Source organism: Spermophilus citellus, assembly GCF_964194105.1.
Source record: "Spermophilus citellus genome assembly, chromosome: 13".
Taxonomy (NCBI): domain Eukaryota; kingdom Metazoa; phylum Chordata; class Mammalia; order Rodentia; family Sciuridae; genus Spermophilus; species Spermophilus citellus.
Window position 1 is genome coordinate 96,630,926 of NC_138193.1, and position 24,721 is coordinate 96,655,646.

General features: G+C 34.9%; 1 protein-coding gene across 6 annotated transcripts in view; it reads left to right on the plus strand.

The window, feature by feature from the left end:
- Positions 1-24,721, plus strand: part of ASXL2 (ASXL transcriptional regulator 2) — a 138,436-nt gene that overhangs the window by 44,970 nt on the left and 68,745 nt on the right. For all 6 annotated transcript variants that reach the window (XM_081265365.1, XM_081265368.1, XM_081265366.1 and 3 more), the window contains one exon: positions 855-937. In XM_081265365.1, the coding sequence (XP_081121491.1) occupies positions 855-937 (83 nt within the window). The remainder of the gene's footprint in view (positions 1-854; positions 938-24,721) is intronic.

The window sequence follows — 24,721 nt, forward strand, 5'->3', positions numbered from 1 at the left end:
TTGAACTTTTGAGTGATCTTTCTGCCTCAGACTCCCCACTTGTTGGGATTACAGATATAAGTCACTATGCCTGGCCTCTCACTGACAAATTTATAATTATACCCTTTTCCCCACATCCTCGTCAGCATTTATTATTATTAATTATTATTAGTAGTATTAGTATTATTTTTTTAAAAATTTACATATGTGGGCTGGGGATGTGGCTCAAGCGGTAGCGCGCTCGCCTCGCAAGCGTGCGGCCCGGGTTCGATCCTCAGCACCACATACCAACAAAGATGTTGTGTCCGCCGAGAACTAAAAATAAATATTAAAAATTCTCTCTCTCTCTCTCTCTCTCTCTCTCTCTCTCTCTCTCTCTCTCCCCTCTCTCACTCTCTCTTTAAAAAAAAAAAAAAATTTACATATGTATGGGTTTTTTTTTTTTAGTTGTTGCTGAACCTTTATTTTATTCATTTATTTATATCTGGTGCTGATAATCGAACCCAGTGCCTCACACATGCTATGCTAGTGTTCTCTCACTGAGCCCCAGCCCCTCTCCAGCCCTTTTATTTATTTATTTATTTTGAGACAGGGTCTTACTAAGTTGCTGACACTGGCCTCAAACTTGGGATCCTCCTTATTCAGTCTTCCAAGTCAATAGTGAATATTCGAATTATTAATTTTAGCTTTTTCGATTTATTTCTGCTTCAGGATTTGTCTGGGATTTAGGGGAGAAGATCTGGGTTGAAAATTCTCTGGATGTGTATGTTTTGTATGTAACTATTAAGACAATTATTAAATACAATTACATATGTAATTAAAAGGAAAGGAAGTTAAAATAAGAAATAATTTATTATTATATACTTATTTCTCAGGTCTTAGAAAAATACCCCAATACACCTATGAGTCATAAAGAAATTCTTCAAGTTATCCAGAGAGAAGGACTAAAAGAAATCAGGTGAGTTATTTAAATATTATTAGCAACAATTATAATACTTGATTGGAATATTTGATAGTATATAGTAGTGTACTTTAGTCCTCAAGGTTGATTAGTTAGTACTAAGTGCTTTGTTAACTTCATGTTGTATTCAGCTGTCAGATCATTGTGAAGTTTTTAAATTATAACAGTTATAAAAACAAAAAAGTAAATTAAAAAATTCTTAATGAGAAAGACGGTAGCTGTTTTCAAGTCCATGCACTTTAATTCTCAGGGAGGCCTGGAGCCATCTTTAAGCCTTCATCTATCAATTCAGACTTTTCATTTAATATGTTTGGTCATTAGCAGATAAAAATTACTGTGACTTAAGAGAGAATGCTAGAGATAGACATTCTAGGAAGGAATAACATTAGCCAAAAGGAATAAAATGGGGACTGGGGAAATAGCTCATTGGGTAGAATGCTTACCTTGCATGTTCAAGGCCTTGGGTTTAATTCCCAGCATGCATAAATAAGTAAATAAATAGAAAAAATATAATGTACTAGATGTGTCAGATAAAATTCTTAGCTTGGTACGGTGATTCATGTCTGTAGTCCTAGCTACTTGGGAGGCTGAGGCAAAGGAATCATTTGAACTCACAAGTTTGAGACCAGCTTGGGCAGCTCGGAACAACCCTATGTCCAAAAACAAAAATTAAAAAATCTTTTAATGTTTAAATACATAGATGGGGCATAGATAGCATCAAAGATAACATATACTTTTAGTTTCTTAGATACATATTACAATAGCACATAACAGTTACTGTTCATAATCAAGAACCTCTGTCATTAAGAAATGTTGAAATTATGTTGTTTGCTTTGCTTAGTAAGACAAATTTGGCAGTCTTTTTTTTTTAATATGTATTTTTTTAGTTACAGGTGGACAGAATGTCTTTATTTTACTTTATGTGGTACTGAGGATTGAACCCAGTGCTTCATGTGTGCTAGGCAAGCGCTCTACCTCTGAGCCACAACCCCTTTTATTAGAAAGATTTTCATTAAGGTAGGAAGTTTGCTGAGCTTTGAAACTACTTCTAGTGTTTTTCAACTATGGATGGTATTGTGTAACACCATTAGGGAAGGGAGATCACAGTATGTTGGGAGTCCTATTTTTGATAATCACAGTGATTGGTGAGGGGATTACACTGTGATATTTAAATGGTAGATAACAGGGATACTAAATATTTGGTACTGCACAGTCCATATTGAGTAGTCATTCATTTCAGATGCCAGTAGTGTTTCCATTGAGAAACAGTGGCCTATGGGTAGATATTTGCAAATGGACAACAATTTATTTCTTTCTTCGCCCCCCTTTCTTTTGTTGCCCCTCACCCCCCACACCCAGACCAAACTCAGGCATTGCACATGCTAGGCAAGCTTTGTGCCACTAAACTAAATCCACAGCACCTTTTTGGAGCGGTGAGGGGGGTGGGCACTGGGGATTGAACCCAGTGGTGCTCTACCACTGAACTATATTCTCAGCCCTTTTTTATTTTGCAGTAGGGACTTTATAAATTGCCCAGCCAGGCCTTGAACTTGTGATCCTCCTGCCTCAGCCTCCCAAGTAGCTGGGATTACAGGTGTGTGACATTGCACCCAGCAGCATATTTCTTGATTAATAACCATTTCATATACTAGATTTTACTTGTCATTGTTTTTTTTTCTTTAACATGAAGTTCTACTTGAGTTTTTAAAATTGGCTTTTCTTTTCTAAAGCAGTTAATTTTTTTGGTTGTTTTAATTCATTGCCAAATTTCAGTAGGCAGTAAATAAATTAGGTTTGCTTTATGGTTATGAAAAGAGGAAATATAAATGATAATATCCTACTTTATATAACATGTTCCTAAAAACGTTGAGTATAAGCATGCATGAATTAAAACATGAAAATGCATTTGAAAAATTAGCTTTTCAAAGTCTCTTTTGTAATCATTTAAAAAAATGATCACTCTTAATTTATTAGCATTATATTTCTGTTATTATGTCCATCTACAACTAAAAAATAAAATATTTTTAAAAAGATTTGATCATAGATCAATTAATACTAAGCTACAGGAGAAGATAATAGTATTTTTGTGACTGAGAAATTTTGTTAAGGTATTCTAATATCCTTTAATAGCACTGTTGGATCACACAGAGTGGGAATGGGTAGGAGATTTTGTTTCTTTTTATAAATTTAGATTTTGATACATACCAGGCAAATATACCAGGAAATCTGATATATAGAGAATAAGCTCCAATAATCTCTTTGGTCTAAAATTGCATTGCAGTGTCATACAAGTCTAATGTAGTAATGCTCTAGGACTTTAAACTTTCCATTATCATTTCCAGAGGGAGTCAAAATTAGTGAATAAGTAAAGAATAGTAATAAATAAATAGAAAAGGAGAAAAAGGAATTTCTTATATTTTTGATATGCATCAAAATTGTGAAGTCATTAGAAATGTCTTTGGCTTCACGTGTTAACAGTTTATAAGTAGTTCTTCTTGGTTAAACTCTGATGTGGTTAGATAGTTTTGTGACCATAAAGCAGTTCTTTCAGGGTCATCTGTGACTTACATTTTACAAAATCAATTGGATTTTAAGTTCTTGCCTCTTTTACTTCTCAGAATTATTATTATTATTACACTGTAGTACTATTTCCTTCTTGAAACTTGTTACTTCAATTGATACCACAAGCTTTTTTACTTTCTTTCTTTCTTTCCTCTTTGGATTTTTTTTCCTTAATGTTTGTTTTTTTCTGATAACCTCCTCTCCAAGTTAAGTATATTTCTGTCTATTCTCATAGTTTTATATATCTTTTATGTTTTGTCATTTTCAATTTTGTAGGGAATTTACATCAATCTCAGCCTTTGTACATGAGGACCACTTAGCTTTATTTGTGAGGTTAACTCTTTAGGCAATCAGTTTGAAATTTTCATTTTTAAAGAATTTTGACTGACTTTGTAGTCTAGATCACATATTCTTGTTTTAGTTTATTATAGTATTTCTTGTTCTTTATAGCACTAAGGTTTAAAATGATAAGTTTTTGTAATTTTAAAGAAAAGTCAGTGCTAGGGATATAGCTCAGTGGTACAGTGCTTGCCTAACATGTGCAAAGTCCTGGATTCCATCCCCAGCACCACCACCAGAGAGAGAGAGAGAGATATCCATCCATACGTTAAAGTAGTTCTGTGAGGATAGTGATATTATCTCTTCTTTTTGTGTATTGCCATAGTAGGCATTGAAAACTTACTTGTTAATGAGTATATGAAAAATATCAATGGTTAGAAGATTATATTCCAATGTAGTAAATAACTTTTCTTGCTGCAATCAAGTGTCAAGTCTTATAATCTTTACAGTTTTTAGAGAGATTATAGAATGAAACACAGAGTATGCTTATTGAAAGTGTGCTGCTACTTGTTTTATTTTCATTCCTTAGACCTCAGTATATCTTTTATGTCTTTTCACTTTGTATTTTTCCCTCTGTTCCCACATTTTAAAGAATCTCTTTGATTCTGATTATTGTTATATTTTGTTTTATTTTAGAATATATTAAAGTGAAAACAACCCAAATGTCCATTAACAGATGAATTGATAAACAAAATGTGCTATATACATGCAATGGAATATTATTCGGCCTTAAGAGGAAATTGAATTTTTTTGTTTTTTAAGAAATGAAATTCTGATATATCCATGAATGTGGATGAACCTTAAAAACAAGCTAAGTGAAATAAGTTATCCAAAAGTACAAATATTGTATGAGTCAGTTATATGATATATCTAGAATGGGTACATTTACAGAGTCAGAAAATAGAGGTTAACAGGCACTGGTATAGGGAGTTACTGTTAATGGGTACAGAGTTTCTGGTTGAGATTATAAGAAAGTTCTGGAAATTGACAGTAATTATAGCTGTACAACATTGCAAATGCATTTAACATCATTGAATTATACTTAAAAATGATTAAAATGGTCACTTTTATGTTATATTGGGTTTTCTACAATCACCAAACAAGTATTAAAAAAGAAGAGATTAGCCAGGCACGGTGGTGCATGCCTGTAATCCCAGGCTGAGGCAGGAAGACCGACAGTTCAAAGCCAGCCTCAGCAAAAGTGAGCACCTAAGTACCTCAGTGAGACCCTGTCTCTAAATAGGGCTGGGGATGTGGTTGAGTGCCCCTGAGTACAAGCCCCAGTTCTAAAGAAAAAATAAGAGAAGGGGTTAACTCCTGACTGAGAAAGATTGAGGTACTAGTGACTTTAAGAAGTTAGGTGGTAAGATTGAAAATTATTTACCAAAGTGTGGAATTTTGAATGAGTTAATTAGAAATAGCTATCCCTTTTAGAAGAAAGTTTTATAATATTTAAATATCTTTCTATAACTGTTAAACTTAGCATTTTAGAAATATAGGAAAGAAAAAGTCCTAAAAGTTTTCCTCTCAAAATAATCTATGACTATGTACTCGATTATATTCTTTTTATAGTGTAATATGCATCCCTTTTAAAGATAATTTAGAGTTTCCCATAGGAGTCAAATCTTTTCATTTTTGATAGGTGGGGGGGGCTACTAGGGATTGAACTCAGGAGCTCAATCACTGAGCCACATCCCCAGCCCTATTTAGTATTTTGTTAAGAGACAGGGTCTCACTGAGTTGCTTAGCGCCTCACCTTTGCTGAGGCTGGCTTTGAACTCATGTTCCTCCTGCCTCAGCCTCCCACGTCGCTGGGTTTACAAATGTGCACCACTGCTCCTGGGTAGGAATCATAAATCTTGTTTTGTTTTTTCCTCTGGGGGTATGGGAGATTGAATCCAGGATCTCCTGCATGTTAGGTAAGCACTCTGACTTTGAGCCTCACCCTCATATCCCCTCTAAGAGGAGTCATGTAGAAGAGAAGATACAGATTTGGTGTTTCAGGTCAAATTGGACCTGATTTAGGACAGGTGAGATTAAGACTGATTCTGGTGTACTTAGTAGTCAGAGTGAATGGTGGAAGTATTCTGAAGTAGTCTAATTTTGTTTGGAACAGATAAAACATCACTGATAATTTAGATAGATGCTTTACCTGTGGTTTTTGTTATTTGTACGTAAAAGAAAAGTTAATTTCTATGCTATTTACCAAGTAACAGTTATTTTAGAAAATCATTAAATAGTTTATAATTTGTTGAAAAACTTTTTAAATACACCTCATGTTCAGTTTAAAGATACCTCCATGTTCAGTTTCTATGGCTAAACTGTAGCCTGTCATGTCTCTTAAATAAATCCCAACAGTGACATGGCAGAAATTCCCTAGGGTTGAGCTCTTCAACAGGAGTTATATATTCCAAATTTGAAGTACTGTTAGAACCTTTAAAGATTTTTTTGTACCCTTTTATATATCTGGTTTTATCTAGACAGTTTCCTTTTTTTTTTTTTTAAGAGAGAGAGAATTTTTTAATATTTATTTTTTAGTTTTCGGCGGACACAACATCTTTGTTTTGTATGTGGTGCTGAGGATTGAACCCGTGCCGAGCGCGCTACTGCTTGAGCCACATCCCCAGCCCGACAGTTTCCTTTTTTGAAAAAATAAAATTATCACTGGATAGAAATTTCATTTTAAATCATAAAGTTGGATTAAGCTTGAAATTCTTGGAGCCTTCCACCATCAAACCACAAACTATGGATCAGAATGATTTGTGTTCTTGTTTTGTTTAGAATAGGATTGTAGATTTTGGTGTGTAGCTTTTGTTAGCCAGTCATTTCATTCATTCATTTTTGTGGCACTAGAAATTGAACACAGGTGTGCTTTGCCACTGTAAATAATTTTTAGACAAGTTATCACTAATTTGCTAAGGCTTGCTTCAAACTTGTGATCTCCTGTCTCATGAGGCTTCCCACATTGCTGGAAATTACAGATGAGCGCCACCCCTCAGACCAGTCAGTCATTTCCAAGGCTGACCTAGAACTTGAGCTCCTCTTATCTCAGCCTCCCTCTGGGTTTATAGGCATGTGCCATGAGGTCTAGCCTGGTCAATCATTTTAGAAGTGCGTAAGGGGGATTATCACAAATAGTCTCATATAGGTCATTTATCACAGTTGTTTTATAATTACATATTTGGAACCTTACTGTGACTAAGTTTATAGTTGGAATTTTGTTCTTTGTATTAGTAAGCTAAGTGGATGTGATTAGAATACAAAAAGTAGTTTGAATCCATTGGCAAGATGAAATGTTTAAACATGGATCTGTCCAAATGAGTTACTGGTCCTCATAGGGAAATAATATACCTCCCTTGGAAATTTGCATCTGATGATTAACAAGATGATTTGTAGTATGGCTTATATTTCAGGCAAAGCTTTATAGACTTCTGTATGAAGAATAGGCTGTGGCAGGAGTTGAAAGTATTAAGGCGACTAATGAGGCTATTGTAGATTAGGCAAGATATAGTGGTGGTTGGACTTAGGTGAAGATAAGTTTGATCTGGAGAGAGTAGAAAGATTTGAGATGGAATGTTTTGGGGAGAATGCACAGGATTACTCTGATGGCTTGGCTATGGGAGGTAAAATAAAGGAGGAAAATAAAAATGATTTATAGGTATTTTGATTGAACAGCTGCAATTTACTGTAGTGAAGATCTGAGGGTTAAACTGGTAATGTCAGGGGGTTGATTAAATATTCATTGAGGGTTTATTTTGCCTCCCAATGTTTTGAGCCCCATTGAGGGGTAAGTAGTGGTATTCAAGTGTAGGGAAGTGATTTTGTTAAAAATATCAAGTCAGCAATTAAAGGGTAGCAGTGATCTGGGCATAGAATATCTGTCTTTAAAGATTAGTATCTAATACCTATTTTGGACGTCAATAGGTAAATAGTTCCTGATGGGTTACAGACTCTAGGAAAATTTTTCATTTTGTGATGATATGCTTGCACATTTGTTTTTTTAAGTTTATTTTTTAATAGTATACTATAATTATACATAATAGTAGGAGTCATTCTGCCTACACATTTGTTGCAAACATAGGTTTATAAGTTAGGTACCAAAGATATTCTTTTAAAATGTAAATTTTTTACTTTTGGAAAAATTCAAACTAAAAAGTATAAATCCTCCAGCATAAATTATAGATAGTCTTCCCACTCCACATTATTTTGAGGTAAGTCACAGGCATTATATGACTCAGACATTATCTGATAGATAAATATTCAGAGGCTATTTGTATGCAATTTAGATATTTTGGCCTATCAAAAATAGACTGACTAAACATTTACTTTCAACAAATACTGTTGACAACACACATAATGAGTGGCATATAAAACAAGAGTTTCTATATTGAAGCCATTTCTGCTAAACCTTTATGGTTACCACTCCTTTATCGTTATCTATAGATTATCTATAGATGAGATGCAGAACAGGTTTTCCCCCCTCCATCAACTATGGCTGCCATTAATGTCTGCAGATATGTTTCTACAACAGTAAATATAGGAGGACTTCAAGTCTTCTGAAATGGCCATTATCTTTAATTCTTTTCTCCCCCATTGGAATTTTTGTGACCTGTTTTGCTCATTTTATTAGTTATACAGTATTACCTTGACTCTTATATCTGCTAAGTAGATATTTTAGGAAGGAAGAAGTATTCAGTTCCGAGACAGTGTTGTCTTACTATTTCTTGATTTTTCATTTATGAGTAGAAGTGAAAAGGAATTAGGAAGATTGTGAATTTTGTCATCCACAAATTGAGCATTTTCTGAATTAGACCCTCCATAAATGATTCTAAGATTACATGGTATGTAATTAATAATTTTGATGTGGCATTTATTTGAATCTTCACACACAAATTGGTATGGTAAGTTATGTAGCTGATGAATGAGTATGGCCAGCTTCCTACCTTCTCAATTATGTTGATTTTTTTTTTTTTTACTTATTTGTTACTTCTGTTGCAAGTCAAGGAGTGTTTAAAAGCATACTTCTTTTTAAAAAATGATCCAAAAAAGAAGGTTATGTGTGAGTTATATAGTAGTACTGACAAGTTTGAGAATAAATAGATGACTTGAACACATGCACTGGCCAATAAACTGTACCTAGTTTTTTTTTTTTTTTAAGTTTTTAAAATTTGTTCTTTTTTAGTTATACATGACCGTAGAATGTATTTTGACATATCATATATGCATGAAGTATAACTTCCCAGTCTTCTGGTTGTAAATGATGTGGAGTTATACTGATCGTGTATTCATATATGAACATAAGAAAGTTAGGTCCGTTTCATTCTACTGTCTTTCCCATTCCCATTTCCCTTACCTTTCCCTACTCCACCCTGTCCAATCCAGTGGATCCCCCTGCCCCCATTGTGGATCAGCATCTTCATATCAGAGAGAACATTTGGTCTTTGGTTTTTTGGGATTGGCTTATTTTACTTAGCATGGTAACCTCCAGTTCCATCCATTTACCTACAAATGCTATAATTTCATTCTTCTTTATGACTGAGTAATATTCCATTGTATGTATTTACCACATTATGCATTCATCTTAAACTCTATCTAATTATAACATGATACCTTTGAATAGTACTCCAAAATGGATAATCTCTGCAGCAGTCCTCATCTCTTCCTCTCCCACGTTTTCCCCACATCAGTCATATTATTTCAGTTGTATAATATTGCAGATGGAAAAAATTGTTATAGTTTACATCTCATTTTATTATTGGAGAAATAAGGATGGGCACAGTGGCATATGCCTGTAATTCCAGCTACTCAGGAGGCTAAGGCAGGAAGATTACAAGTTCAGACAAGCCTCATCAGTTTGGACCCTGTCTCAAAATAAAAAAGGCTGGGGATATAGTTCAGTGGTAGAGCACCCCTGGGTTCCATCTCTAGTATTGCACCAAAATATATACATACATACCCATGGATTGAGATTTATCAAGGGTTATACAACTAGCTTAGTGAAACTAGCAATCTAGGCTTGTTGTTTGTGGTTTTTGTTCTTTTAGTATGTGCTTGCTCTTCTGATTAGTATATTGGCTTTATTATTTTTCAAATCAGACTTAACATTGTGTGCTGCCATAACAGCTTTAGGTTAATTTTTGTCTAATTACAAATTGTTTTTTGGATTAAATAGATCTTTATGTATTGCTGTTTGCAGAGCTCAAAATTCTTGCCTTGTAATTTTTTCTCATGTTTCAGTGTTCCAACCAAAGCAGTAAGCTCCTATAGGGTTGTGATTGTAAAGAACTCTGGGAACCATCCATCAAAGACCATGCCCAATAAGCATACTGAAATATTAACTTTTTTTGGGGGGGTCTCTCATCTTATTGAAAAAACTCTTATGATATTTAAGGTGAAATGTTTTGTTTTACTTCCTACCAAAAAAATAATCAAAGTACCTAATCCCCACCCCCCATTATGGAAAAGTATTCAAAGGAAATAAAGCCTACATTCTCATTACTTGTCTGCAGAAATCATTATCCCTGCAGAGTAGATCATTTGATTGTTTGTTCCGGTGAAATGCCTTGAAGTGGTTTCTTTAGAGAGCTCAGTTTAAGAATTAAGAACTTTTTAAAATTAAGTTGATATCATGTTTATCTAAGGTTAGCTGATACCTTTGTGGTTAAGCCTGCATCTTCTGATCACTAGTGTAGTCTTCTTTCCAGCTTGCAAAGCTGGTAAAGATGTCAAAAAGAATTAATATTGAAAACACAGAAACAGTAACTTGGGTGTTGACAGAAAAAGTAGTCATATCCATTGTTATTTGGAGGGACAAGTTCTATTATGGATCAAAGGGAAGCTAATAAACATTAGAGTCCATAGCTGATGGCTTTATGATGGCTCCTGGAAACTGAAACGCATGGAAAGAATATTAAAGAATGGAAAATACTCATCATCCACATCCAAACTGCTCTAATAGGTTTATTCTGTCACATAGTAAAAATTTTGCAACTATTTTCTGGAGTGGATTAGATGTTTCAGCTGAGTATAATCTTGTACTTTTAGACAGTAGTATTTGGGCTAACTTGTAAATTTTAAGTAAATGAATGTTTTATATAGTAAAATGGGGGTGGAGGGATTATGAATATGGCTGGGAGGGCACGGGACAGTTTATTTTTTTGGCATTGTTGTTGCTTTGTAAAGAGAAATTAAATACTCTTTTTCCCCCCTCCTTTCATTTTCTTGGGATGCATTCCAACTCCAGAAGGTAAGAAGTACTACTTTATTCTAAAGAAATATTATGCAGCTATACAACATTCTTAAAGTTTAATTGATCTTACCTTTGGATGCATGATTTTTACTTTATAAAACTAAATACTTAACACAGAAACTAATAGTGATATTATTATGTAAAATTTTATTAATAATATGCTTGTTTATCCCTTGTGCTTTAAAATCATTATTTGGTCATAATTTTAGAAATCTAATCTACATTAAGGCTCATTAAAATCATCACTTGATTTACTAGTATTAAAATATCTAATAAGATTGATAATGAAAATATTTAAGAGATTGGAAATGTGTATGTTAAGATTTGCTTTTTGGCTATAAGATTGAAAATGTAAATGCTTGGATTGATTTAGAGAAAATATTGGTAAATCTTCTACAGGAATGATACTTATTTCAAATGATCACTAGAGCATCCGTGTCTCCAAAGAAGGATTGGTGGACTTCCAGAGAGAAGGGGAACTTGGCTCAGGACTAGCAGGATCTTTGGCATACCTGATGTCAAAGAATTGTAGCACATACCAGTCAAAGGCATAGACAAGTTTATTTAGGAAAATAGATAACTATTCAAAGGAGATTGGGGTAATCTCAAGAGAAGGATGTTTTTGTGGTAAGACAAGGAATACACATTTAAGGGTTAGGATGCAGGCTGTCTCTAGAGGGAGAGACAGCTCCTGTTGATAGGGTGTGTTAATACTTAGAGGGACTACATGTAGAGCAAGGATGGAGTTTCATAATTTCTTGCCATTTCTCCCTGCACTTGCATATTGCCTTATGTTACTTTTGCAGGGTGTTTCCTTTTAGACTCAGTATCTCTCCTTTTATCCCCAAATTGTTATCTTAAAACCAGACAAGAATAGGTTAAAATTCATAGTCTAAATCCTTTACTGAATTGATTTTTTTATCTCTGTTGGCATTTTAGATAACCCTCTTTATAGTAGTGCCCATGTTATATCATAGTTATTTATTACAGTTTTCTAACTTGCTGTGAGACTTGAGAACAGGAACCATATTCATGTATTTTCTTTTTTAATTATTATTGTTTTTTTTATTGGTTGTTCACAACATTACAAAGCTCTTGACATATCATATTTCATACATTAGATTCAAGTGGGTTATGAACTCCCATTTTTACCCCAAATACAGATTGCAGAATCACATCGGTTACACATCCACATTTTTACATAATGCCATATTAGTAACTGTTGTATTCTGCTACCTTTCCTATCCCCTACTATCCCCCTCCCCTCCCCTCCCATCTTCTCTCTCTACCCCATCTACTGTAATTCATTTCTCTCCTTGTTTTTTTTTTCCCATTCCCCTCACAACCTCTTATATGTAATTTTGTATAACAATGAGGGTCTCCTTCCATTTCCATGCAATTTCCCTTTTCTCTCCCTTTCCCTCCCACCTCATGTCTCTGTTTAATGTTAATCTTTTCCTCCTGCTCTTCCTCCCTGCTCTGTTCTTAGTTGCTCTCATTATATCAAAGAAGACATTTGGCATTTGTTTTTTAGGGATTGGCTAGCTTCACTTAGCATAATCTGCTCTAATGCCATCCATTTCCCTGCAAATTCCATGATTTTGTCATTTTTTAGTGCTGCGTAATACTCCACTGTGTATAAATGCCACATTTTTTTTATCCATTCATCTATTGAAGGGCATCTGGGTTGTTTCCAGTCTAGCTATTGTGAATTGTGCTGCTATGAACATGGATGTGGCAGTATCCCTGTAGTACTACGCTCTTTTAAGGTCTTCAGGGAATAGTCCGAGAAGGGCAATAGCAGGGTCAAATGGTGGTTCCATTCCCACTTTCCCAGGAATCTCCATACTACTTTCCAAATTGGCCGCAGCAATGTACAAGAGTACCCTTTTCCCCACATCCTCGCCAGCACTTGTTGTTGTTTGACTTCATAATGGCTGCCAATCTTACTGGAGTGAAATGGTATCTTAGGGTGGTTTTGATTTGCATTTCTCTGACTGCTAGAGATGGTGAGCATTTTTTCATGTACTTGTTGATTGATTCACGTATTTTCATATCGCTTGAACATGGCATGCTTGGCTTAGAGTTAGTTGGTTTGTAGCTTAATTAAACTCTTAAACTCCAGTTAAATTTGTACTCTATTAAGTTCCTTTATAAGAACCTATTTGATTTTGAACAACAGTTTATGAAAGAAAGCTTTCTTTTTTTAAAATTTTTTAGTTGTATGTAAACAAAATATCTTTATTTTTTATTTGTTTATTTTTTTATGTGGTGCTAAGGATCAAACCCAGGACCTCACGCATGCGAGGCAAGCACTCCACCACTGAGCCACAACCTCAGCCCTGAAAGAAAGCTTTCTTAGGTTGTAGCAGAAGTACTAATTAAAAAGTAGGTAATTTGGGCTGGGTTGTGACTCAGTGGTAGGAGCACTTGCCTGGCACATGTGAAGCACTGGGTTTGATCCTTACCTCCACATAAAAATAAATGAATAAAATAAAGATACAACCAAAAAAAAATTTATAAAAAACTAGGTAATTTTTTGTATGCTTATTGTTTGAAGGGGTTCTTTAGGTGCAGATAATAGGAGCCAAATGTCAACTTAGGCAAATAAGACGTTGGAAGAATGTGGGCAATCTTACATTCTTAAGGAAAGAAACGGGCTCTGAAATTAGGAGAATGAAGGCAGCTTCATAGACCAGACAGGCTAAATAAAATATATAAAATATGTAGCTTAGTGGTAGAGTGCCTCTGGGTTCAATCCCTAGTCACCCCTATACCCTGAAAAAAAGTGGGGGGAAAGAAAGAATGAAAAGAACCCTTAAATGGATTCTCCAAACATTATACAGAACCATATTACAATGTTAGAATAGAATATCGCTTTTGATACATTCTACCATATTTTTACTAGTATTCAGTTGAGTGTGTATGGGAGTGAGAACTAACTGGTGGATATGTATGTATTTCCATATGTGTAGATTTGTGTACCTACCACTACAATCAAAATACAAAATACTTCCAACAAGAGTATTCGTCTTTTATTACTACACCTACCTTCCTTTTGGCTCCATCTCTCCTTCCTCCTTGACATTAATCTGTTCTACATTTCTATATTCTTGTCATTCCAAGAATGAAGTTATGTTAAGGCAATCATACAATATGTATGATTTTGGGGATTGACTTTTTTCTCCCCCAATTCAATGCAGTTCTCCATGGATTCCTCCTAGTTGTGTGAATACCTCATTTCTTTTTATAGCTGATTAGTATACCATAACTTCTATGAATTCATATCTGTGTATGATTCTAAAACATAAATACTGTTTCTGCTTCCTCACTTTTGATCAGGCGTTAGTTGATTAAGCAAAGATATTATTATTATTATTATTATTATTATTATTATTATTATTATTATTATTATTGGTAGTTGTAGATGGACAGCATGCCTTTGTTTCTTTTTTTTTTTAATATTTATTTATTTATTAGTTATTGGCAGACACAACATCTTTGTTGGTATGTGGTGCTGGAGGATCGAACCCGGGCCGCACACATTCCAGGCGGGCGCGCTACCACTTGAGCCACATCCCCAGCCCCCTTTGTTTCGTTTTTTATGCGGTGCTAAGTATTCAACCCAGAGTCTTTTTTTTTTTAATTTTATTTATTTTTTTATTGGTTGTTCACAACATTACAAAGCTCTTGACATATCATATTTCATACATTAGATTGAAGTGGGTTATGAACTCCCAATTTTACCCCAAATGCAGATTGCAGAATCACGTCAGTTACACATCCACAATTTTACATAATGCCCTATTAGTAATTGTTGTATTCTGCTACCTTTCCTATCCCCCCTCCCCTCCCCTCCCATCTTCTCTCTCTACCCCATCTACTGTAATTCATTTCTCTCCTTGTTTATTTTCCCATTCCCCTCACAACCTCTTATATGTAATTTTGTATAGCAATGAGGGTCTCCCTTCATTTCCACGCAATTTCCCTTTTCTCTCCCTTTCCCTCCCATCTCATGTCTCTGTTTAATGTTAATCTTTTCTTCCTGCTCTTCCTCCCTGCTCTGTTCATAGATGCTCTCATTATATCAAAGAAGACATTTGGTATTTGTTTTTTAGGGATTGGCTAGCTTCACTAAGCATAATCTGCTCTAGTGCCATCCATTTCCCTGCAAATTCTATGATTTTGTCATTTTTTATTGCTGCATAGTACTCCATTGTGTATAGATGCCACATTTTTTAATCCATTCATCTATTGAAGGGCATCTGGGTTGGTTCCACAGTCTAGCTATTGTGAATTGTGCTGCTATGAACATCGATGTGGCAGTATCCCTGTAGCATGCTCTTTTAAGGTCTTCAGGGAATAGTCCGAGAAGGACAATAGCAGGGTCAAATGGTGGTTCCATTCCCACTTTCCCAGGAATCTCCAAACTGCTTTCCAAATTGGCTGCACCAATTTGCAGTCCCACCAGCAATGTACAAGTGTACCCTTTTCTCCACATCCTCGCCAGCATTTGTTGTTGTTTGACTTCAACCCAGAGTCTTACACATGCTAAGCAAATGCTCTGCCACTGAGCTATATCCCCAGCCCCCTGAGCAAAGATCTTAATGAACTCTTATATCCTCTTTGAGTGAAAACTTATGAATTTCTCCAAGGTCTTTCTATACCAAGAGTTTGTGATTATCTAATCTAAGTGTAATTGAACCTTTTAGTTCTATATATTTACTTAAAAATGGAGAATAGAATTACTGTACTCCTTTTTTTAAAAAAAAATATTTTGTTTTAGTTTTAGTTATAGTTGGACACAATGCTTTATTTTATTTTTATGTGGTGCTGAGGATCGAACCCAGGATCCCATACATGCTAGGTGAGCACTCTACTGCTGAGCCACAACCCCAGCCCCTCACGTATACCTTTTTTCTCTGAACTCTCTTCCCTTTCTCGAAACTGTTTTGTTACTGCTAGTTGGCAAGGCATATTTTTAAAATAGTTAATAGCTGGGGAGAAAAAGACATTAATGGGGTGACTAGACGGTTAAGATATGTAGCCCAACGTTAAGAGGATAGGGTGAGCAAGCAAAATTTCAAAGAATAATTGTTTTGTTTCTGTGACTCTCCTCTTCAGACTAAAACACTCATCCTCCTTATTTGTCCTTTGCCCTTCTGCTGCTCTGTTGGCCTGGAACTTTTCATTTGGGGCACTTCCTGTATAATACCTGCTTGGACATTGTCCTGCACACCCTCTCTCTTTTCCTGTCTCCAGTGCTTAAATTCCCATTTGTTTGATGGCATGTTTTGGGAGAAAAACACTTTGAAAAAACAAATTTACTGAGCTTGATGTTACTTTTTGAATTAAACTTTTTAATTGAAAAACTACATTTATTTTATTTGTTTTTTAAGAGCAGATTAGTTGTAAACCAAAAATGAATCTATCATTGGTAGAATTGCATGTAATATGATCCATATAAATATATAGGTTTGATTAAAAGAATCTAGGGGTACCAAATTTTTCAATGCGTTTGAAATCTACAAAGACTATTAAGTAGTTAATTTCTAAACTCACTATTTTCCATAGAGGTGCTCTTTTTAAAAAATTTTTAAATTTTTTTTAGTTGTCACTGGACCGCTTTCTTATTTATTTGTATCAGTGCTGAGAATTGAACCCAGTGCCTCACACATGCTAGGCAAGTGCTCTACTACTGAGCCACAGCCCCAATTCCATAAAGGTGCTTTTGAGTTCAGGTTTTTTTTTTTTTTTTGGAGAGAGAGAGAATTTTTAAAAATATTTATTTTTCAGTTTTCGTTGGAAACAACATCTTTATTTTATGTGGTGCTGAGGATCGAACCCAGCACCCTGCGCATGCCAGGCGAGCGCGTTATCGCTTGAGCCACATCCCCAGCCCCGAGTTCAGTTTTTTTTTTTTTAAATATATTTTTCATTGTAGATGGATGCAATGCCTTTACTTACTTACTTATTTATTTTTATTTTATTATATATGACAGCAGAATGCATTACAATTCATATTACACAAATAGAGCACAGTTTTTCATCTCTAGTTGTATACAAAGTAGAGTCACACCATTCATGTCTTCATACATGTACTTAGGGTATATTTATTTATTTTTATGTGGTATTCAGGATTGAACCCAGTGCCTCATACATGTGAGGCAAGTGCTTCACCATTGAGCCACAACGCCAGCCCAAGTTCAGTTTTATTCTGTGTGTTCTGTTTATAAAGTCAAGTAAACATGCTAGGGAAAAAAAAAAAAACTATTTTTGAACAAGATTGAGAATTAAAGTAGGAATTAGGCAGGGTAACCTATTGCAAAGGAGACTATCTCTAGGATTAAATAAATTAGACCAATGGAGTCCCTTAAATTTCTTTATCAAAAGTGTGAAATGGCAACAATAAACATTGGAAGACAGTGGTGAAGTTTGAGACAGATAGTGAAGGTTAATGATATTAAGATTCTTTAGATTGGTTGTTAGCGGGAATGCCAGTCAGGAGACCAAAAATAATCTGGAAAGGAGCAGGGCTTCCTGAGAATTCTTTTTTTATTTATTTTTTATTTTTATTTTTTTTAATTTTTTTTTTTAGGGAGGGGGGGGAGAGAGAGAGAGAATTTTAATATTTTATTTTTTAGTTATCGGCGGACAAAACATCTTTGTTGGTATGTGGTGCTGAGGATCGAACCCGGGCCACATGCATGCCAGGCGAGCGCGCTACCGCTGAGCCACATCCCCAGCCCCTGAGAATTCTTAAAATATTTGAAAGACTGTTATTGGAATAACATAGAAAGAATGTTAAGATTTTTTTTTCTTCACTTTCAAAGATAATTTGTTTCAAGGTCATTTTTGGAAAATTCAGACTGTGGAAAATCACAAAGAGGAAAGATTTTGTCACCTTGTTAACTACTGATTTCCATCATCAAATCAAACCTAGTACATAGAATTATATAGGAAGACATAGATGGTGTAGCTTAAAGAAGGATTTATGAGTAATTGGAAATGCTTGAGGGCATAGTAAGTCTCTACCACATCATATGTTTGTGCAAAAGACTAGACAAATTTTTTGTCAGATATATTTTATTACAATTTTAAAAGTTACAGAGTATTGTTGCTGGTGGATAGGGCCCATCAACTCTCAGTAAAAATCAAAGTCAATTCCTCAGCTTTAGCTTGCTTTGTCTTGTCCATAGCATTCCTCAGTGAAAGGCTCTTGCCAAAACTCAGTCTATTCCCTAGTTTTCTTAATTCTGATCATCAGATTGTAGGCACACTTTAAAAGAAATCCCCACTTCCATCCTTCACAACTATAAACTTCTATCCGATTTTTAGTATAACAGGGTAAAATGAACATTTATTGACTGGTATTAAAAGTTACTCTGCTGGGGGCTGGGGATGTGGCTCAAGCGGTAGCGCGCTCGCCTGGCATGCGTGCGGCCCGGGTTCGATCCTCAGCACCACATACCAACAAAGATGTTGTGTCCGCCGAGAACTAAAAAATAAATATTAAAAATTCTCTCTCTCTCTCTCCTCTCTCACTCTCTCTTTAAAAAAAAAAAGTTATTCTGCTTATTCTACCTTAGGCAAATGTTCTGTTATTTCCTACTAATACAGCATGATGGCTATTTCTCCTATACATAAAAACATGTCCTATCAGAGGTAAAGCGCTCCCTAGCATGTGTGAGGCACTGGGTTCAATCCTCAGTACCATATAAAGTAAAATAAAGATATTGGGGGAAAAAAAAGGAATGGTTATGGGGCTGGGGTTGTTGCTCGCCTAGCATGTGCAGGGCCCTGGGTTCGATCCTCAGCACCACATAAAAGTGAAGGTATTGTGTCCAAATACAACTAAAAAATAAATATTAAAAAAATGGTTATTTTGCTACAAGTGCTGCTGCATTTACCGTTAAATATATTCTTTGTAAACGAGAGGATTAATGATTATGAAATTAGAAAACATAATAGATTCTAAACCTGAATTTCTGACTTTGTCCAGTTCTTGAATCTATAGCAAAACTGCAAAAGTGACTGAAGTTTTGATATGGGTCACAATTAAATTTGTATCAACTTGCATCATCTGTCAAAAAAAAAAAAAAACCAGTGAATTTAATCATAAATGATACTGTATAGTGTGTGTATGTGTACCGACAAATTTGGCTCAATTCATTCTTACATTCTCTTTTTTAAAATATTTATTTCTTAGGTGGACATAATGTATATATTTTACATTTATGTGGTTCTGAGGATCGAACCCAGTGCCTTATGCATTCGAGACCAGCACTCTACCACTGAGCCACAATCCCAGTCCCCATTCTTACATTCTTAAAATGTAAGAATATGGGGCTGGGGATGTGGCTCAAGCGGTAGCGCGCTCGCCTGGCATGTCTGCGGCCTGGGTTCGATCCTCAGCACCACATACAAAGATGTTGTGTCCGCTGGAAACTAAAAAATAAATATTAAAAAAAATTCTCTCTCTCTCACTCACTCTCTCTTAAAAAAAAATGTAAGAATATGTACTTCTTGAGGAAGTTTCTACCTTTTTTTTTTAATGCACTTCCCAGTCCATTGCCACATGATAAGTCTTATGTAAATAGTCAGTGAATGAGAAACCAAGGTCAGCTTCTTTCTCATACTATTCTCCCGCCCCCTACTGGGGATTGAACTCAGTAGCTCTCTATGAGCTACTGAGCTACATCCCTGGCCCTTTTTATTTTTTTCTTTTGAGACAGGGTCTTTCTACATCCCTCAATAAGCTACATCCCTGGCCCTTTTTATTTTTTTCTTTTGAGACAGGGACTCTCTACATTTCCCAGGCTGACTTTGAACCTCCAAGTAGCTAGGATTACAGCCGGGTGCCAGTGTGCCCCCTTCCCTTTCTTCCCTTCCTTCTCTTTCCCCTTTTCCCCTTTTCCCTTCCTCCCTCCTTTATTTCCTTCTTTTAACTTTTTGTGGTATAGTTGATATGCCAAACTTTATTTATTTTCAGTGTACAGTTCAGCTCAGGAATTTTTAATAAATTTACTGAGTTTACAGTTGTCTCCATAATCCAGTTTTAGAATATTTTGTCACTCCAATAAAAATTCCTCTAACTCGTATACTGTTAAATTATTTCCTGTTGTGAGCCTTTAAGCTGCTTTCTGTTTCTGTAGATTGACCATATCTGGACATTCTTCAAATGGAATCATATAACATGTGGTTCTTTAAGGTTAATCTATGTGGTAGAATTTATTAGTATGTACTTCATTCCTTTTTATTGGTCCATATGGTCTATATTGTTTATAAACTTTTCTCAGGCATGTAATACTGTTTCTACCTTTTTATTTATCAATTGCTGTGTTGAAAAGTTGCAAGAGTAGCACAAAGAAAATCTTTACCTCACTTTGCCCAATATTAACATTTATTGTTTATTCTAATTTGTTTCTGAAATGTCTGAGAAGAAATTGTAGACATGATGCCCCATTTACCTTTCAACACTTGAGAATGCATTTTCTAAAAGAAAGTACATTCTTTTTACATAACCACAAGGTAAATATCAAAATAGTTAATAAGAAATCAATATTGACAAAGTATTATATAGTCAACAGACTTGATAATAATAATTCAGATTTGATAATAATTCTGCTAATTTTCTCATCCAGCATCACATGTTGTGTTTGCATTTAGTTCTCATATTTCTTTATTCTTTTTTGATCTGTAACCATTCTTTCTTGTCCTGGATTGATTGATTGATTGGTGGTCCTGGAGATTGAGTCTGTCACTTTTTAATTTTAGTTTGATGCAAGGTCTTGCTAAATTACCCGTGCTGTTCTTGAACTTGTGATCCTCTTGCATCAGTGGCCTACGTTGCTGGGATTACAGGTGTGCACCATTTTACCCAGCTTGATCTGAACATTATTTAACATGCCGAATGTTTTGTAGTTTATTCTGCAATTTGATTCTATAATGTTTTCTCATACATTTGGTGGGGGGGTAAATATCACAAAATTAATGGGGTTTTTTTTTTGTTTGTTTGTTTGTTTGTTTGTTACTACATCTCATTAGGAGGCACATGATTTCAGTTTACCCTAGTTTGGTAGATAGTAATTTGATCACTTGTTTTATGCGTTATCTACCACATTTCTCCACTGTGGGTACAGTTTTTCCCCTTTGAAATTACTAAGTATCTTATCTAAAGACTTGATTGAGGAATGATCCACTTCCAGGTTCTCATGGTTGGTGGCAGGATTTAGATCCTTCTGGGTTATCCCTGGTTCCTGTTTGTTGGCTGTAGGCTGTCCTGAGTGCCTCCCCATCATAGCTACCTTCTCAAAGCCAGGAAGAGAGAGTTGCTGAGCAACCCTGCAGTATTATGTAAAATGACCACATAAAATAGTGACATACCATCACCTTTGCTAGAATGGAGAAGTTCTTGCCCACACTCAAGAGGGGAAGGGATTACACAAGGGGTGTAAGTACTAGGAAGTAGTAAGAATTGGGGGTCATTTTGGAGTCTGTCTACCACAGCAATCATTAATAATACTTGTCTAAAATTTACTATGGTAGTTACCACATAATAATGATTTTCTAATTACATCATTCCCTTTTGTTGGAATTGTACTACAAGGAATTTTTCCTTATTTTTTCTCACCCAATCATTGATTTGTCACTTATATCGCTATGAACTCATGAATTTTTATCTTATTCTATGGGTTATTATTTCTACTATGATCATTTATTACTTAAGGATAAGTAGTAGTTTAATTTCTCCCAAGAACAACATTCAGAGAAATCTTTAGTCCGGGTATCTAAACATTGAATTATTTTTCCAGTTTATTGTAGATTAAAATATTTTTTAAAGTATTTATTTTTTAGTTATAGGTGGACACAGTATCTTTATTTTATTTTTATGTGGTGCTGAGGATTGAACCCAGTGCTTCACACATACTAGGCAAGCGCTCTACCTCTGAGCCACAACCCCAGCCCTATAGATTAAAGGTAAACATGTAAGCCATTCTATCATGGATCTACAAAGCTTTTGTAATTCTTTTTGAAACAAACTTAATAAAGTTATCACCAGAATGCCAAAAATGCTTTCATGTTGATATTCTGTAAGTGAAAAACTAATTTCCTCCCTCAAGATTATTATCATGTTATTCAAATGAGCAAAGATTTTGGTAATATGATTTAAATATACTCATTTTAAAACCGATTGATTTTGAGGGGGCACGGTGGTGCATCCCTGTAATCCCAACAGTTTGGGAGACTGAGACAGGAAGATCACAAGTTTGAGGCAATCCTCAGCAACTGTCTCAAAATAAAAAGGAAATAAAAATTTTTGGCAAAGCACCCCCTGGTTCAATCCCCAGTACAATGCACAAACACCCCCAAAACAAATAGAAAACAACCCGATCTCAATTTCTTCATATTTGGTTTTTCTCTTAGTCTTTGTCATTGTATAGGTACCCCCTTTCTTTGTGTATGTGGGAATATGGGACTCTGATTCTCTTTTTGAATATGTGTGTTTTTGTATTTAATGAAAAATATCTTGCTCTTTAATATGTATTTTCTCTTTGATTAGATGTCCTTTACTTCACTCTGTATGCAGTTTCCCCTCTTATCTGTTGTTTTATTTTTTGTTTTCAATAGCATGCCCTATAAAAAGGAACTGATTTTTGAAAGAGAGCCATACTCTTTCAGAGTTTAACTTGTTTTAATAGTTTATTCACATATTTTTGGACTAATAAAATGTTTTTGTAAAAATTACACCTAATAACAAAACATATATTTAATCAGTAGTGAAAAATGTTCACTGAAAATACTCTGAAAGTCTCTAGGAATAACCATTGTTTATTGCATTAATTGAAGAAACTAAGAAAATTGATAGATTTCGGTTTTTTCACTATGAGAAAATGGTAATTCCTAAATGATCTCTGAAATTGAAGGAAAAAAAACAGTCTGAAGGTATGTTGTCATTTTTAAAATGAAAGTCGGAAAAAATAAAGATTTATATTTCTATTATATTACCTAATTGAAGCTGAATAACACTGTTTTAGAATTCCTGAATTGTTTACTTTGTTTCATTTCTTTGTTGGCTGGATTTCATTATCGAATAGAATTTTTATATTTATGGGTCATCTTTTCCCAAAGTTCTTGTTTTCTGTTGTCTCTTTGTATAACATCTAGACTGGATTTTAAATTTTTTGTTCACACTTAATTCTTAAGAATTTTGTTTGGGGCTGGAGTCATAACTCAGCAGTAGAGAACTTGCCTTGCACATGTGAATCACTGGGTTCAATCAGCAGCACCACATAAAAATAAATAAGTTAAAGATATTGTGTCCATGGGCTGTGGTTGTTGTGGCTCAGCGGTAGAGGGCTCGCCTAGCATGTGTGAGGCGCTGGGTTCAATCCTCAGCACCACATAAAAATAAACAAATAAAATAGAGATGGTATATCCAACTACAATTAAAAATAATTTTGTTTACTATTTTTGGGCATTGAGCATTGCTAAGAAAGCAGTTGTTCTTGCATGTATTATATAGGACTGGCTTTATTGGTCAGATTTTGCTGCATAACAGTCTCAAAATTTCGGTGAATTATAACAATAAGCACTCTTTCCCCCTTCTTCATATCATTTGATTAGATTAGGCTAAGTTATTGTTGGTGATAATTGACTGTAGATTGTTCTCTTTTTCTCTTGGAATCAGTGGCCATGCTCTTATAGCAGTCACAGAAGTAAGCTGAATGATGCCCACTCTTGTATCATTTCACTGACCAAATCAAGTCTTGTAGTCAACACCAAATCAACATCTTTGTGGCAGGGAAATATATTTCACTTAATCTAATATACTGTGAGGTCACACGATGGAGTAAATTATTGACAAAAACAGTAATATAAGCTGCCACTTCGTTTTTTCATGCCTATATTCCAGTTTGGTACTTTTTAAATCTTCGAAGCTCAAGATTTAGTGGAGAATATGAGAAAAATGTTGCTGAGTACTGAATTAGTGTGTAACGGGTTCAGGTAGCACCTTGCCTCTTCTCACATTATCATTTAATATGTATTTTTGATTCATAAAGGTAATATTTTCTCTTTAATGGAATAGACTTGTTTTTTTAAATATTATACCTCTTTTTTGTTTCTTCCTCATATCTCTATAGATTTGAATGCCTTAGTTGCTTTGTATCAATATTTTCAGTAATAAATAACAAAATGCAAAATAAACTAGCTTAATAAGGGAAATTTCACAATTTAATGCAAGTGGGGAAAAAAAATAGGCAAAACTTAATCCAGGAGCTTCAGCAGTTTTATCTCTTCTGCCCTCATGTTTGTTTCATTTTCACCAAGTTCCTCCATCATAATTACAAGATGACTACTCTCAGGTCCTGGAGCTGGATGTTTTTGAATATCACAAATACGGAGAATCTGCTTCCTAGAGACCCTATATAAAACTTACACACCAATGAATCTGGCTGGCCCATTATAAAGCCAGATTTATGTATATTTGTGTATATTTATTCATTTTTGGTATTGGGGATTGAACCATGGGGCTCTTAACAACTGAGTGACATCCCCAGCCCTTTTTATTTTTTATTTTGAGACAGGGCCTTGCTAAGTTGCTGAAACTGGCCTTGAACTTGTGATAA